The sequence below is a fragment of the Cicer arietinum genome, chromosome 7 (genome assembly GCF_000331145.2).
Source record: "Cicer arietinum cultivar CDC Frontier isolate Library 1 chromosome 7, Cicar.CDCFrontier_v2.0, whole genome shotgun sequence".
Taxonomy (NCBI): Eukaryota; Viridiplantae; Streptophyta; class Magnoliopsida; order Fabales; family Fabaceae; genus Cicer; species Cicer arietinum.
The window spans coordinates 7,992,203-8,010,293 of NC_021166.2; the positions used below are offsets into that span (position 1 = coordinate 7,992,203).

Sequence of the window (18,091 nt, forward strand, 5' to 3'; positions counted from 1 at the left end):
AAATTCCCAAGTGGGAGGTCGCATCCCCAGGATGCGACCATGTGTTGCAGTTAAAATTTTTGTCTTTCAAGAGGTCGCAACCCCAGGATGCGACTTGCTTCTGGGGCAAAAAAGTAGGGCAGATTGATATATTCATTTCAAAGTGGGGTAGATTGGTATTAAAAAAAAAAAAGGATATTATAATAAAAAACCCTCATTATTGTTCAACTCGATTCACACATTCAAATAAATAATAATTAATTTAATATTTAATTATCTTTTAACTACTAACTCCTACTCAAATAAAGTTTAGGTTTATTTTAAGATTTTGACAAATTCTCTTAAAGCAATCAAATTACTTCTAAAAGAAATAACTATAACAACAATTTTTAACATATTTATTATTTATAAAAAAATTATTATTTTTAACATCAATAAGGTTTTTAAAAATTTATTAAACACTCAAAAATAAAATTTTAATCAAATAAAAATTGAGATTGTAGCTGATAATTGTTTCTATTGATTAAAATAGGATATAACTTTTATAACAATTTATATCACATGAAAAATAATTTTTGATATAGAGAAACATTTTCTATAATCAAAATAGATTCATATATCAATATCATAAGAAAATAAGGAACACTTATAAGAAAAGTAATTGTCTATCACAATTTTGTTTTTAAAACTACAAATAATTTCTTACACAATAATAATAATATTAATAATATCAAACATCATTTTCAAAATTATCCATCATCATAAAGTATTTGCTAAAATTAATTTTTGACTAGTAACAAATTTACTGTAAAAAATTAATATTTTGATTTACAAACATAAATTTTATATAAAAATTTATCGTTTCAAAATCAAATATTTTATCAAATTAAATCAGAGAAAGAAAGTAAGACTGTTAATTGATTATATTAATAAGTCAAATTCAAATATAAAGATAACACACTAAAATTTGAACGAAGTCGGAGTAAATTATTTGTATTATTGGTGTTTATTTCCTTTCTCCTGCACACTATTTAGGATTCAATATTCCTTTTAGCAAAACCATATATCATTTATCTCATAGCTATTTTTTCTTCTTCTTTTTTATGCCAAATGGTAAGGATGAATAATTGGAAAATATAAACTTATAGAAAAATAGTGTTATATTTAGCCTTTTAAATATAATTAGTTTCACTTAAAATTAATCTATATAACTCAATTTATGATATTCTAAAGTCAACAATGTTACATAATAATCTTATGACATAACAATGTTTACAATATTATCAAACTATTTATATATTTAATAAAATCATAAAAATCAATTATTTTCATAAATTTAACTATATTCATATCCACGATTTTATTTTTGAGAGGATCATTATATATTGATCCACATAATTTTTTTTATATCAATACTCATAAAAACAAATAATAAATATTAATCGTGAAATCGCTTAATTATATTTTGTAGTGAAATCGCTTTTCAATTAAAACATGACATCACATAACTTTTAAATCATATATAAAACAATAACCCAACCCGCTTAATTGTAGGAGAAAAACCGCCGCTATTCTTCATACTACCAAAAGCTTATAAGCCACACGAATTGATAAAATGAAGGGAGAAAAAATAATATTTGTGTGATTGGTCCTTTCCATTAGTTTTTCTTCTTCTAAGCTAATTTAACTAATTAATTAATAAATAATCATCTAGCAAAATAAAATTTTCTGAGTCATAATCAAATATCATTATATTTTATTAGTTTTTTCAAATAATTAAATCACGATAAATTAAGCGAAATAAAATTTTAGTCTTTTATTATTAAATACGAGATTTTAGCCCTTTTGTGTTCATAAGTTTAAGGATTTTTATTGCAACATAATTTAAGGTTTATTTTTTATAGTACGATATATTTATTAATGATATGTAATAGTTACATTTGACGAGGTTAAATTGGTGACTTTATTTAACAACAATAGATTGTATAAGAATATGTTTATATTTGATTAATAAACTGAAAAAATAAAATATGCCAAGGAGATTTATTATGCATATTAACTGTGTCTTATTATCAAATGTAATTTAACATTATTATTGACACATTGTATAAAATAAACTCTAAATTGAATTGCAGAGGAAAATCTTAACTTCTTGAAACTGAAAAAATTCAAAATCACGAATTTAAAATAAGAGACTAAAATCTTGTTGATCAAATATGCATACATATTTTTTTTCTAAAGTAAATAGGTTTTCGCACGAGCAAGACAATTTCTCATATCACCTCTCAAAAAGTCTTCATGCCTTGTCACATCGTAAAGACTTTTTAAAAAATACAAAATTTGAATTAGTGAAATACCGTTCAAAAAAACAAAAACCAGAAAAACTTTATAAACACTTTTTTTCGAAAAATCTAAAATATAATCTGAAATGAAAAGTTTGAATTTTTTAAAATATTTTTATAGTTTTTAAGATACTTTTATGTTTGGATAAATTTAAATTAAATTTTTTCAAATACGAATGTGTTTCATAAAACTCAAAATGAAAGGCTTTTTTTATAATAATTTTTATTTTCTATTATAAAACTTTTAAATACTAAATCAATTTCAGCTTTCAATTTTAATTTTTTTAGTTTTAAATTTCAATTTTATTTTTGAATTTTAATTTTAAGTTGAGTTTTAGTTTTTATTTTATTTTATTTTAATTGAATCACTTTCTTTGTCATATCTCATTATAAATTAACAAAATAAAAATATATTGTCACATAAAAATAATAAATTTTATAATAATTCAAATTTTTTAGAATTTCATTATTTAATAGCAGTAGTTTTAGTGAAGTGGTTGAAAATAGTAGTTGTGAAAAATGAGTATTGTAATAGTGATTATTTTTCGAAGGTGGATGTAGCGATAAAAAGAAACAATTGATAATTGAAGGTAGTGATCTGAGCTTGATCTAGATGAGTGTAGTAGTACGATGGTGGTTGGAAGTGAGTGAATGGTGGTAGTGGCGGGTGTCATATACGATAGTCGGTGGTGGTGGTTGTGGACGAATGTGAGTGGTTAGTGATTGATGGTGGTGGCGACGGTTATTTATGATTGGTGGTACTAGCAGTAGATGGAAGTGGATCAATGGTGATGATGGATGTGATCAAATATGGCGGTAACGATGGTTAGAGGTTGGTGGTAGCAATGATGGTGGTGGTTGATGAAGGAAGACGGTGATTAAAGATGAAAATCGGTGATGATTGAAGTGGTGTTTATGTTTAATGATGCTGACATGCTAATTCAAAAACAAAAACAATAATTATAAATTTATTTTTTAATTTATAGAAAAAATTATTCTAAAATTAAATAAAAAGAACAATTCAAACCCAATGAATGTGAATAAATTTTAATTTTAAAATTGGTTTGAGTTTTTCAAAATCAAAATTAAATTTGGTGATGTAGGAAGATTTGTTATTTTGTTTCTTAAGAAAAGTAAAGGGTAAAATAAATAGTTTATTTAATAAAAAAAAAATAAATTTAAGTTAAATGCGAGGTGGACAGATATATAAGTTAGTGGCTACGAGATAAAATTTTCTTCAACTGAGCAACTCATTGAAAAATTTATCCTGTACCCTCAAAATTTGCCTTGTACCTCAAAAAAATTCAAAGCTGAAAATACTCTCAATTTTTTTTTTTTTACTATTTCACACAATTTAAAGTTATTTTTTTTGTATCATTCAATCATTTATGGAGCACTAAAAACGATTACCGGTAGATCCAAGTTTTTCGGTAACTTTCGAAAAAAATTTAAGAAGATTTCCGGTACACAATGTGTTTTCGGAAAACTTTTTTCAGGTTTTCTGGTACATAAGGCTAATACCGGAAAACTTAAAACACAGTTTTATGGTACATAAGAGAAAAATTGCTTCCGGAAAAACTTTATACGAAGTTTTCCGGTACATAACTATTTTTTTAAAATTTATTTTTTAAGTTTTTTGAATTTTTTTAAATATTAACAGATATGGATAAACCGCTACTATTAATCGATAAAACATGCGTCGATACTACAAATATTTTTGACACATATCAGGTATGAATAAATATAATTAATATTAATATTGTAAAAATATATTATTATGATTAACTATAATTTTATTTTATTTCAGATATTTGATACAAGAGACACTATTGTGAATTGGGCAAAATAAATCGGTATAAAAAATAAAGTTACTGTTATTATCAGAAGATCATATATAGAGACGAGAGAGAGAGGAAGGAGAAATAAATTAATATTAGGTTGTGACAGAGGAGGAAAATACAAATGCATTGCTAGTTCAACTCGAAGTTCAACAAAAAAGTGTAATTGTCCTTTCAAGTTTAGATCAAAACCATTAAAAAATGGTTCAAGATGGATAGTTAAAGTAATTTGTGGAATTCACGACCATGAATTACCTGATACTTTGGAGGGACATGCATATGTTGGACGCTTAGATGAAGAAGAAGAAAAAAAACATGTTAATGACTTAACAAAATATAATATTGCTCCGAGACACATATTATTCTCATTGCAAGACCAAGATAAGAGTAATGTTACTAATATCTCACAAATATATAAATAGATGAGTATGATTCGATTGCACGTGAGAGGTAATAGAACATAGATGTAACATTTATTCAAGTTAATTGAAGATGCAAAATATGTGTGTTGAAATAAAAAGCGTGAAGACTCCGATGTTATGAGAGATATTTTTTGGGCGCATCCAGATTCAGTGAAGTTTTTGAATTTGTTTTCGATTGTGTTGATTATGGACAATACCTACAAAACCAATAAATACATAATGTTATTACTTAAAATTGTTGGTATAACATTAACATAGAAGACATTTGTAGTTAAATTTGTGTTATTTGGAATGTGAGCGGAAAGAAAACTTTTGTTAGGCATTAGATAGACTAAGAGATTTGTTTGTTATACAAAATAAATTTCCTTAAATAATTGTGACAAACAGATATCTTGCGTTAATGAATGCAGTTGGTATTATAATTAACATATTAATGATAAATAAAAAAATTAATAGTTAACAATAAATAATTAAACATACTGATAAATAAATAACAATAATTAACATAATATTTAATAATTAAAATTAAATGAATAATTGATACCTGAAGCAGCGTCATATATCCACCTAGTTGTTTGGTGTCATAACAGCAGACATCTGAGATATAGTTATAAAGCATTACGAGTGCAGCAACACCCCATGCATATTTATATGTACCGTCTAAATATCTGAATAATGGAATGTACTTCGCATCAACTAGAGTATGACTCTTATCAACGAAAATAATACTCCATACTAAATTCAACAGATATGCCATAACAACACAGTCAAATCTCGTTGCTGCACACTGTCTTATGAAGACCTCTTTCAACCAATCCAGTCTATAGTGCGCGCCTCTAGTCTTTTTGGTCTTCTTCCAAATCTATTCCGCAATCACTCCTAATAGAGTCATGGCAAAATTACATGTCATTACTCTATCTACATCGGGGGGATTGTATAACTCCCCCTTGATAGACAATCCCAGAAGATTGGCAACATCATCCAAAGTAATCGTCATTTCACCAAATGACATGTGAAACGACGATGTCTCGGAATGCCATCTTTCCACAAACACATAAGTCAGGTTGTTGTCGATCATCTTCAAACTACCTCGTTGTAATGGGTTCAAACCTGACAAATTCACCACAGTTCTCTATGGATCGCGGGAGTACTGGCGGTGTAAATTGTTGCATTTTCTTTCCATGCGCAACAATTTTCAGCAATGGTCGATCCTCTATACAAAGAAAATATATAACGCTAAAATTAAATATAAACCAAAAATAATAATTAATTTAAATTTTTTAATGCACTTTAAATAATAATTAATTTAATATACCTCACCAAATAATAGTTTAGCTGAAACATGATGACAATATCGTATAAGGACAGACAAATCATAAGGTCCTCCAAGATATCGTGTGACTTCACTAGATCTCTCAATTCCATCATGTCCCTCTTCCATATGCTCTCCCTCATAAGCAGGTGCAACCTCCTCTTACTCATGTACATCCACCTGCTAATGTACCTCCTCATCCTCATGCATTATAGAAGGCTCCTCCTGCTGATACATAGTCACATATGGGATAAATCCATCATCATGATGTCCCTCATCATCGTCTTTAATTTCTCCTTGAAGCTGTCGGTCGAATCCTCTCTAGGGGATTCATCGCGAATGATGTAGAAGTATCCGTGTCATGTGTAATTCGTATGATTTTGCTGTCTCTTCCTCGTGCGTCCACTGAAAAATTAAAAAATTAAAAGAAATAAATCACTATTAATTATAAAATTATAATTAATTAAAATAAAAAAATAATATATATATATATATATAACTTTCGGGGAACTTGAAGTTCAAGTTCTCCGGTAACTACCCGAAATGTTAAGTCTCAAGTTTACCGGAACAAGCCTTTGTACCAGATAAGTTGAAAAAAGTTTTTTGGAAGAGTCTTATTCTATATAAAAATATATATATTAAAAAAAAAAAAAAAATATATATATATATATATATATATATATATATATATATATATATATTACTTCCAGAGAAATTGAGGTTCAAGTTCTCCATTACCTACCGGAAATGTTAAACCTCAATTTTCTCGGAACAAGCATTTGTATCGGAGAAGTTCAAAAAAGTTTTCTGAAAGAGTCCTTTGTACCGGAGAACTTCAAAAATTGTTTTCCGGTAGTGGCTTTTGTACCAGAGAACTTCAAACAAGTTTTTCGGAGTGTATCTTGTGTACCGGAAAACTTGTATTCAAGTTCTCCGAAAGTTTTGAAATGAGAAATGATAAAATTTTGAAGGTTTTATTATTTAAACGAGAGTAAAAACGTAATTTCATCCCTGATTAGAGGGGCTATGGGGTAAAATTTTCCAACCCATTTAGCTTCAACAACTCTTGGGCTTTCTATACCCAACACCTCCTCAGCCCAAAAAAGGCTTCGCATTTCGCGAGGGAACGGCCCAGCCTCGTATCCGAAGCAATTAGCTTCGGCCCCTCCGAACCTTACCTTGGGGCCGAACCTCGTTGTTGTTCCTCTGTTCGTTGAAAATTTTGCACTATTTCGATCACTTTATCTGTGTGAGCTAAGAAACTCGCATTTTCCTCTTACACCGCTTCGAACCCTAACGCGTTTGATCTTCAACACTCTCGCCGGATCAATTTTGAGCTTCAATGTTACCTTCTCAATGTCACTGTGAGTTAACCAACTCCATTTCTATCTCTAAAAACCCTAGTCTTCTCTCTCTAGGAACGAAATGAAATGAAAAAAAAACAAATCTGCCTGCGTCTATGGTTTTCCATGTTGGGCACGATTTCTGGAACTCGTGTTGTCGTTTTATGTTCCTTAGTCAATTTGAATGCTGATTGTGAGCTCCAATTGTTCCTTATTTCCGATCTTTTCCGTTTTGGTGATGATTTTGAGGTTTTGAGTGATTTTCGGCTATGAGATGAGTTTAGCTTCTGAGAAAGTAGGGTTATAAAGGAATAGTAATTGAGTTTTCTGTTTCTTGCCTCCTCTCATTTCTTTGAGAGCTGATTTTTTTTTCAGCTTAGGTAAATTGTGCGCATTTCATGTCAGATTTTCATTTTTGGTCGTGTTTTACTCTTCCCTAGCTCATAGTTTTCGATTCAGTGCGTTTCTTCTTTGTTTTGGGTTTCTCCTGCATTGGGGAGGAGAATGTGAATTCTTTGCATGACAATATGATCTTAGTTTTAAGTAGGTCTACCTCGTAGTCTATGAAAAATGAAAGAGAAGGGTTTGCTCTAATGACAATTTGAGTCATGTGAATGATTTATGCAAGTAGATTTCTCTGTTAATAATATTAGGTTAGATAATGGAGACGAGTTAGTTCAAATTCTGTCCCTGTTGGATGTAATATGTGTCTGGAGCTGAAGGTATGAACAAAGATGATGGATTCTTGTGGTGAATCTCTTTTTAGTTTTTACAGTTGTATATGAAGTGAGGGTGCTTTTAAGTTTTTGGATAAGTTTGCTCTTTGGGATGCTTATTGGTTATGGTTTTGCAATAAATTTGAGTTTGCTTTCAATTTTGAGGAATTACTGCCGGTTGCAATAAATGTGATGCATTTTTGAAATGTCTACAGTTAGTTAAAACAATAGGATGTAATGACTGCATAATACAAACATGTTGAATGCCATGACTAGAAAAACACACATTTGTAAATAGAAAATAGGAAGCTGCATATAGGGAATGTGAAATAAAAGCTTTGCAGTGGGGTTCTTCTTGCCATTTCTGCATGACTCTGGTTTTGCCAACACATAAATTTGTAGAAAATATGATGGTTGAGGTTCTTTATTTCTGTTTTGTTTGTTTTTCCCTTCCTTCTTAAGATCGTTGATGTGGTTGATTTGATAGTTAGTGAAACCTCTATTTATTCTACATTTTGGTACCTTATGTGTGCCTGTACTTCGATTACCTATAAACTTTGAAAGGGGAGGCAACACATAATTTTTTTTTTTTATTTGTTTGTAAAGTGAATGATGGTGAAACTTGCTTTTTGATGTAATAATTCTTTTTATAAGGAGAAGAACCACTTCTATTTGAACCTTCTGTAGCTTTTCAGTACTGAGTTAGGCGTAGGAGAATAGTACAAAGTCAAGTTTGGTCTGAAAGAAAATCCTGGATGTGTGAATGCATAAATAATGTGCAGGAAAATTTACAGCTTATGCGTAGAGTGTGAAACATTATCAGCGATTCAACCTTGTGACACTTGAGTTACTCCGGATTATAAAACTGAGAACTTCTTTCCTTTTTTTCCTTTACTATTCTCCCATCTTTTTCAATATTTAAGAAGGAATGCCTTGAACCTTAATGTTGGATATATAACCCGATGAACATCTAGCTTCATATTACACTTAACAAAGACATTTGATGCATTTAACATGTGTTTTTTTAGTCAATGAAGCAGTAATGCTCCAAAATTTCTTTTGACCCCAATATAAAGATTTTCAAATTTGGCCTGCAATAAGAAAAGCTTTAGGGCTGCTTTTAATTAGGCAACTTTGTGCTTATAATAAAATATTCCTTTTTCATCCTGAAAAATATATTTTATGTATACGAACTATTTGCATTTCACTGTTGTGCACTTATTATACATGGTGCATTTGATCAACAGTGGCCTATGGTATCTTGCGCTGCATGAGATGTTAATTATTGTTATCTTATCCCATCTTTTGACATCTATTGAGTTAACATACACCAACTGGATTTTTACTAGCAGGCTAATTTTTTTCTTAATCAATTTCCAGGAGTAAATGATAGTTGCTCAGAAGGGTGTTTTTGGACATGCTATTTGGAGAATCTTTTTCCTGATCTTCTTTGATTCATTACGGCTTCTTATAAATAGTTATAAGCTGAAAAGTTGTGAGCTGGGTCATCTATGCCTGGAAACGAGGTAGGAGACAGGGTCCATAATTTTTTTGGTCAAGAAAACTTGTCCCAGGGTCAGTATCACTCACAGGCAGTTGACGGGAACTGGCCAGGGTTAAGCAACAATTTGTGGGCCGGTAGCCAGAGACCAACTGGTGGACCTTTTATTTCCAATTTGAAGAATTTCAATGTACAACAATCAGGTAGAAGTTTGTATTTATGTACATATTTATTTATTATTTATATTTATATGTTTGATTGATATATTTATTGGTTTTACATAAGTTACAATAAATAACTGTGATTTTGAAGCTTAACTTTCTTTTATGGTTCAATTTTCATTATTAATCATACTTCCTTTTACATGTCTAAAGATTCTGAACAGGGACATGCAAGTTCTCTACATTTGCGGCATGGTTTGAACCTGGCGCAATCAAATCTGAGGCCTGACATTGGCAGAAATCAAACCCCAAACCAACAATCAGCTGTTAATGGCTATATGCAGGGACATCAGGTTTTCCAGTCTAGGCAAAATGAAGCGAACATTTTGGGAGTGGATACAGGGGCTGATTTACATGGCATATCAAGTCTATCAAGAGGAATAAATGTGCTAGAGTCACAACAAGGGGCTGCTCTTGACCACTATAAGAAAAACTTGACTAGGACTGATGCTTCAGAGTCTCCTGTCAATTATGATTTTTTTGGAGGTCAACAGCAAATAAGCAGTCGACATTCAGGCATGCTTCAGTCTTTTCCTAGACAGCAGTCAGGGATGAATGACATGCAGCTTTTACAACAACAAGCAATGCTCAACCAGATGCAAGAACTTCAAAGGCAGCAACAATTTCATCAACTAGAAGCGAGGCAACAGAGTTCCATGGCTCCAGCTTCCTCCATTTCGAAACAGACTGTTGCAAACCAGTCTGCATCTCTCATTAATGGCATTCCCATCAATGAGGCATCTAACCTTATGTGGCAGCCTGAAGTTATGGCTAGTAATGCAAATTGGCTCCAGCGTGGTGCATCTCCAGTTATGCAAGGATCCCCTAATGGTTTTGTGTTATCCCCTGAACAAATGCGCCTGATGGGTTTGTTTCCTAATCAGGCAGATCAGTCTCTCTACGGGCTTCCAATTTCTGGTTCAAGAGGTGCACCTGGCCTGTACTCTCATGTTCAAGCAGACAAATCAGCAATGCCTCAGGTTTCTATCCAAAACCAGTATTCTCGCGTTCAAGGGGACAAACAATCATTACCACCCATATCAACCAGTGTTAATGCATTTCCAGCTCATCAATATGCTGCAATGTCAGATCAAACTAACTCAAATGATGGAAATTCAGTTTCGAGACAAGATATTCAAGGAAAAAGCATGTTCAGTTCAATTGCTCAAGGTATTAATAGTGGACTAAATATGGAGAACTTGCAGCAAATGAATTCTGAGCAAAGAGATGTACCAATGGAAGATTTTCACTCAAGGCAGGAACTTGCTGGATCTTCTGAGACTTCACAGGACAAGATGATAGTGCAGGTTCCTCCACATAATGTGGCTACCCTAGATCCAACAGAAGAAAAGATTTTGTTTGGATCTGATGACAACCTTTGGGATGGATTTGGCAGGAATTCAGCTTTCAATATGCTGGATAGTTCAGATGGTTTTAGTGGACTTCCGTCTCTTCAAAGTGGGAGTTGGAGTGCACTTATGCAGTCTGCTGTAGCTGAAACTTCTAGTAGTGAAATGGGTATACAGGAAGAATGGAGTGGTCTAAGTTCCCGGAATACTGAACGATCATTGCCAAATGAACGACCTTCACCCATTGATAGCAGCAAACAGCCATCAGTTTGGGCTGACAATAACTTGCAGTCAGCCCCCAATATAAACTCAAGGCCTTTAATTCGACCAGAGGATCTTAGCAGGCCCAATTCCACTGTAAACTATTCTGGTCTTCCTGGATTTCATCAGCCAAGTGCTGATACTGCACAGGAACAACACAACAGATTACATGCAGATTCTATTCAAAGATCAAATCCCCAAATTTTAGAAAGAGGTAAATGGTTAAATTGCAGCCCTCAGCAAAAGCCAGTGGCAGAAGGAAGTCATGTTTATAGAAATGCTGCTAATTCCTCAGGTTTAGAAATAAATGAAAAGGTTATTTCAGGTTCTTGGAACCATCAACAGATGTTGTCGTCCCCTAATAGAAGCAGTGAGCCATTCAATAGATCTAATGGATGGAATGCTATCAAATCAGCCCCACCAGATAACAGCCTTACTCCTAAAACTCGTGAAAATGAAAGTGTGTTTCTGCCCCATCGTGATATGAGCCAAGTTCCTACTGCGTGGGACCCGGATTCTAATAACAATTCATCTACTGCGTTGGAACATGTAAAGTCTGCAGGTAATATGCAGGTATGCGGGGAAGATTCTGGTATGAATGGTATTGTCGCCATACCAAGTTCTGGTGCTACATGGGTCAGCCGGGCCGGCAACCATCAACATTCTAATGTTGACGCATGGAGGCATGCAGATTCTGCGGGGAACTATGGAAGAAATGAAGGTGCAGGGAAGTTTAGGCATCATATGGAGAAGAATCCTTTTGTTTTGGAGTCATCAAAGGACGAGAAGTCAGAAGGAGAGGCACGTGATATGGAAAACTCAAATAAAAAGGATAAATCAGCTGATGGAATTGAGTCTAATTCTTCCTTTCACAGAGCTAGTGGTGTGAGAGAAAATCCCGGTTTTGAGGGAAGTGATTTGCAGAGCCCAAAGTTACCTGGTCAGGGAAATCGAAGACCTGTAACTCGTAAATTTCAGTATCACCCAATGGGGGATGTTGGTGTTGAGATAGAATCTTATGGAAACAAACACATCGTTAGTTCACAGCCTATGCCCCATCAACCCTTTGGAGGACTTAAAGGCCGGGAACAGAGCTACCCCGGGCAGTCAAAATACGGTCATTTTGATGAGAACTATCCTGAAACAGAGAAGGTAAACCCTTATTATGCATGTGTCACTTAGTAATTGCTTAAAGTTTTCTGAACTTGTCTAGTTGCAGAGAAACAGAAGTTTATAAATTCCTTAATATTTGACAGAGGCAGGAACTTGCTTTTCAGGGTGACAAAAATAGCTTTGATGATAATGCTTCAAAAAGTGAGCTGTCCAGTCACGTACCAAAAGCATCGATGCCATTTGATAGAAATGTTGGTAATTATGCCTCAAACCAGACTGCTCCACCCAGGTAGTTGAATTGAAATTTTTGTTTTGAGCTTTTAAATCTACTGTTTCATCATGGGATAGTCCCTTCTAAAATTTTGTTTCTTCAATTATTCTTTCGAATAGAAATTAACTGTAACTGGTGCTTGTTTTACATTTTAATTTGCTAACTTATGTTCTAAATGGTGCTGCTACTCGGTTTACTTTTTCCTTTCCTTTTCCCACTACTTTTGTCTTCATAATGTGCAATGTGACTTTAGCTCAACTGTTTGCTTTGTTAAAATTATTGTAGTCAAAATATTCTTGAGCTTCTTCATAAAGTGGATCAGTCAAGGGAGCATGGCATTGCAACAAATACGAGCACTTCTAACAGCCATTTATCTTCCAGGGTGATGGATAACGAATCTTCTGATGGGTCTATTGTACATCCTCAACGAAATCAAAGTTCTTCGTCTCAGGGGTTTGGTTTGCAATTGGCTCCTCCTACACAGAGGCTTTCAATGGCGTCTTCTCATGCTACACCACACGTTGCATCTGAGATGGTAGATAAGGGTCATACTTGGTTGGGTGGTACTCAGACATTTCCTTCTCGAGAGTCATCTCATGAAATTAGAAATAGCATCGGTAGTTCCTCAGGGCAAATTATTGATAAAGCTTCGCAGTACAATGCACTGGGAAATATTCAACAGGGTTTCACATCTGGCTTTCCTTTCTCCAGGATCCATGCACAAAATCAGAATATGGCTAATCTTGGTGGACTAGTAGCAAATACCCAATGTGATAATGCAAGTTTCATTGATCGAGTGGCTTCCACAAATCAAGTAGATGAATATTGTGAAAGAGCCCAAACTAGTCAATCGGCAGTGTCATCTGCTCAAGACATTCCCAAGCTGAGTGGTATAAATCAAGCCCGTCCTGGAGATCCCACCATGCAAATTTCAGCATTGGAGGCTGGCACAGCTCCTCATCCTTCTGTAACATTTAGTGCATCTCTACATGGTACCTCGTCAAAAGTTTTACGCAATGTATGGACTAGTGTTTCTGGCATGCAACAGCCTAATCCTTTGAAGGCTCCATCCCATCCCCAGCCAATTATTAACTGTGGAACTGCAACAGGTCCACAGAAGCCACATATCGAAGATTCAGAGAATGATGCTTATGATTTCTCTGGGAAACAGATTTTGCCCGAAGTTGTTGATGCAGCTGAGGAGATTGCAAGTGCTTCATGTGAGAAGGAACATATTGTGAAAAGTACACCTGATGCATCTCAATCTAGCCCAGCTGCAACTTCTAGAGATATTGAGGATTTTGGTCGGTCTTTAAGGCCAAACACTTTTTTGCATCAAAATTTCTCTATGCTAAATCAAGTTCAGTCCATGAGTAATATGGAGGTGAATCCTATTGATCAAGATATCAAGAAATTTAATGTTTCAGATGATGTTGTGGATAAACAGTTTGATTCCAAGCATGAACAACGGTCATACGGATACAATAACCTGGTCGAAGATGTTTCGGGTTGTAATTCTTTAGTGCCAGGTGATGGACGAGAAACTAATGCATCTTCTGAGGAGGTAGTCGGATATGGTCAGAAAAATGCTTTTAATGTTGCTAATAGTAACAAAGTAACTTCTGTTAGAAGTGATCATTCTTTAATAAATCCTCAGATGGCTCCGTCATGGTTTGAGCAATATGGAACTTTTAAAAATGGCAAGATGTTGCCAATGTATGATGGACACACAATGACTCCAAAAATTATGGACCAGCCTTATATTGTGAAGAACCAATCTGCTAGTTTGCATCTTAGTAATTCAATGGAGCAAGTCAATAGTCTCAATGATGCTGGTGAGCATGGTCATGCCAGGCTAAGTCCAATGCCTACTTCAGTTGTGAATGTACCTTCTCAGCTATTGTCTCCTCATACTGTTGAGCCTGATTTGCATGTTATGAGACCAAAGAAGCGTAAAAGTGCTACTTCAGAGCTCATGGCGTGGCATAAAGAATTGAAACAGGGTTCTGAAAGGCTTCAAGATATCAGGTTCTTGACAAAATAATGTGATTTAGGCTATAATTTGTTAAGTTTTATATAAAAACATATTTTCAAGCGGTAGTTATCTTGGATTATTATTATTGGCTCTTAACACAAAAGAGGCTACTCTATACACCTTTAATGAATTTGCATTTTCCTCTTGCTATTGTTGATCACTTGAAGTGGAAAAAAGATCCCATCTCTTTCACCAGTTGATATGATGTCTTTTCAATTGCCTTGAAAGTATTTCACGTCGTAGTGTTTTTGCTATTTTAAAATATTGTATTCTTGTTTTATTTTCATTGCTTTGTTGTCTTTTTTCATCGTAGAAGTTTGAGCTTTCTTATTATTTGGCAGGGAGGCAGAATTAGACTGGGCCCAAGCTGCAAATAGATTGATTGAGAAGGTTTGTTCATGATCATCAGCCCATGCAAATGAAGTTCTAAATTCATTTGTTACAGGCATTCACATTGCTCGATGTATAATTTTAGGTTGAGGACGAAGCAGTGCTAGTCGAAGATGTGCCAACAATGAAGTCAAAAAGAAGACTTGTCTTGACAACACAGCTTATGCAGCAACTACTTAACCCTCCGCCAACATCAGTTCTCTGTGCAGATGTCAAGTTGCATCATGAAAGTGTGGTTTACTCTGTTGCTAGATTAGTGTTAGGAGATGCTTGCAGTTCCGTCTCATTGTGTGAAAGTGACACGCTAATGCCACTGGCTAGCAAAAACCTGTAAGATTTGCTTTTCCCTTTCAAAGTGAGCATGTAAGGGTTTTGAATGGATCATAGGGACATATCAAATGAACCTTATATTGTTGTGACTGTGGGATATGAGAAGAGCTTATCTTGATCATGAAATTTTACATTGATCGTCTAGCAAGTTATTCAAAAGTCACATGGCTACATTAAAATTTCCATGATCTTGTATTTTATAATGTTAATATACATACATGTTCATTGTTCATCTCACTCAGAATAAACCACTTTTCTTATTTGATAGGATCGATATATTCATTCATTAACTTATAATATATTATTTTTTAATTAATATGATAATTGAAGTTTTTGTATTGATGTATAATGCAGCCCACCCAATAAGCTTAAATCATCTGACAAAATTGACCAGTACATTTTGAAAGTGGAAGACTTTTCGGATAGGGCAAGGAAGCTGGAAAATGATATGTTGAGGTACTGTTGCATTGTTCAGTTGAATTCTTTCAATCTGTTAATTAATTTTTCTAATGGCCCTAGTAGCAAATACTACACCTGCACTATGAGTAACAAATTTCATACGCAAGCTCATCTGTGTGTATAAGAGTGCAAACATACTGATGCTTTGATATTATGGCTAAAATTTATAGAACATAAAAGCTTTTACAATATTTGTTTCCTTTTCCTGTTCCGTTTTTGGAGTAATAAAATCTCGAAGAAGAATTGATTCAGCAAGCTGAGGTTGAAATGTGGAGCTGTTTTTTTTGCTTGGTTCACTGTCTTTTGTTCTGAAAATAGGCTCAATTGCTCAAGAGAAGGATACAGACTTTCCTCCCCTGAAAATTGGCTGAATGTCTCATGATATAATGGTGGATTGGGTAAAATGCCCAAACATCTTATGAGCCAGGCTCTGTCCAGTGGGTCACAACCAATGTATGCAGCAACTTGTTGATCCGATCGATCACCATGCCTGTTATATTGGATGCTTATGTCCTAGTACTGGGTGATCTGCATGTGGTATTAAGACTGACATTGCTTAAAATCTTGAGCAGAGACCTTGCATGGCAACCAATGTTGTCAAAATCGGAAGGGGGTGAAAGAACATTATTCGGAGAATTGTGACGTCCTGCCTAAAATGCCATACTATATTTATATATATGCATAAAAAATAACAGACAAGGAAAATAAGCTCCAAATCACAATATTAAACTAAAACCATAGGCGCATAAGTCTTAACGCGTTTATGCCACATATTTGTAAGTTCATGAATAGTAGTCAAGCCTACTCTAGCAATTCTAGATAACTACTCAGTCTTGGGGATCTTTCAATCCCTAATGTGGTCAGTCTCTCTGAGAGAGGGTCGCAGACAGCTTTTCACACAGAGAGGGATAGTTTTGTATGGCAGAGAGCCAGAGAGGGCTAGTCGCAAAAGCTTAGCTGAGGGAAGGGAGCTTGAATCTCCGGAGGAGCATTTCCTTTGGAAGAGGGAGTGGTCCTTCTATTCTCATGTTGTTTTTAAGATTCAATAAAGCCCTTTTCTTTGCTACCAATCTCTGATTCCTTAACACTTATTCTGATGGACAACAAATTTACTTAAATTCAACATAGATGAATGCCCGTGTTATTTTTTGTTTTGCCTTTAAAATTGGATTTTAGATGGTAATGATGTTATTTGCAATATTCAGTAGCATATATATATACTGCATATAGGAGTGGGAACATTGGCCCTTCTTTATGTTTTCATCTCTATTTTGGTTGCGCGCTGCTACTACCATTTTGTAGGTTACTATTTCACCCTGTCACTCTTGTTTATCGTTATATGCTAGCTATTGATTTTGTTACCTCTCACATTTTACCATGTTTCATCTTGATGATGCAGATTGGAAAACAGAGCCTCAATTTTGGACCTAAGAGTTGAGTGTCAAGATTTAGAGAGATTTTCTGTCATCAATCGATTTGCCAAGTTCCATGGACGGGGGCAAAATGACGGAGCAGAGACTTCGTCGTCCTCTGAAGCAACTGCACATACTCAAAAATCATATCTCCAGAAATATGTTACTGCAGTTCCAATGCCTAGAAATCTCCCAGACAGGGTACAATGTCTTTCACTTTGATGATTAATTAATTCATTTTTCCATCTTTCTTGGTCAGTTGTCTCTACAATCTCCTGTTTTTGGCCCTTTTCTTTCAACTTATAATATTGGACTTCATCGCCATAGAACCATACAACTGGCAATGTAGGAGAAGAATGGTACTAGATTGCCTCCTCAACCAATGGAGGCTGTTAGATCTTTCCAATCTATATTTGTACCTATGTATGTATGTTTAGATCTTTGCAATCTAGTTATCTTTTACTTTTGGTTTCAGATTTCAAGCCTTTTGTATATAGTAAGATAATATATGCAGTCTACGTAGTTTAACCATACCATTTTGCTCGATTGTCTGATTAATTACCATAAGCTGGTTGGTGTTTTTCTTTTTCCTTTGGATAAAACATATGTTTAGTGTTTACTCAAGCATTTCTATTTTCTCAATTCCCAATCATTTTCTTGTATCTATAAGATGATATATGTAGTCTACTTAGTTTCAACCATATCATTTGGCTAGGTTGTCTGGTTAATTTGCATAAACTGCTCAGTGTTACTTCATCTTTTTTCTATTTCCTCAATTTTATAGCGTGTTCCTGTAT

The 18,091-nt window shown here is 34.0% G+C and overlaps 1 protein-coding gene across 5 annotated transcripts; it reads left to right on the plus strand.

Annotated features, from left to right (window-relative positions):
• The first annotated feature begins 7,098 nt into the window (after positions 1-7,098).
• On the plus strand, positions 7,099-17,913 carry LOC101489994 (uncharacterized). Of its 5 annotated transcripts, none has more exons than XM_004508628.4 (9): positions 7,099-7,257; positions 9,333-9,656; positions 9,828-12,436; positions 12,541-12,686; positions 12,954-14,696; positions 15,045-15,093; positions 15,179-15,423; positions 15,778-15,879; positions 17,282-17,913. In XM_004508628.4, the coding sequence occupies exons 2-9, from the start codon at positions 9,464-9,466 to the stop codon at positions 17,514-17,516; spliced, it is 5,322 nt and encodes a 1,773-aa protein (XP_004508685.1). In that variant the 5' UTR covers positions 7,099-7,257; positions 9,333-9,463; the 3' UTR covers positions 17,517-17,913. The 5 variants fall into 5 exon arrangements, with proteins under 5 accessions (XP_004508685.1, XP_004508687.1, XP_004508686.1 ...); XM_004508630.4 differs by having other exon boundaries at positions 13,050-14,696; XM_004508629.4 differs by having other exon boundaries at positions 12,562-12,686.
• Positions 17,914-18,091: the final 178 nt, after the last annotated feature.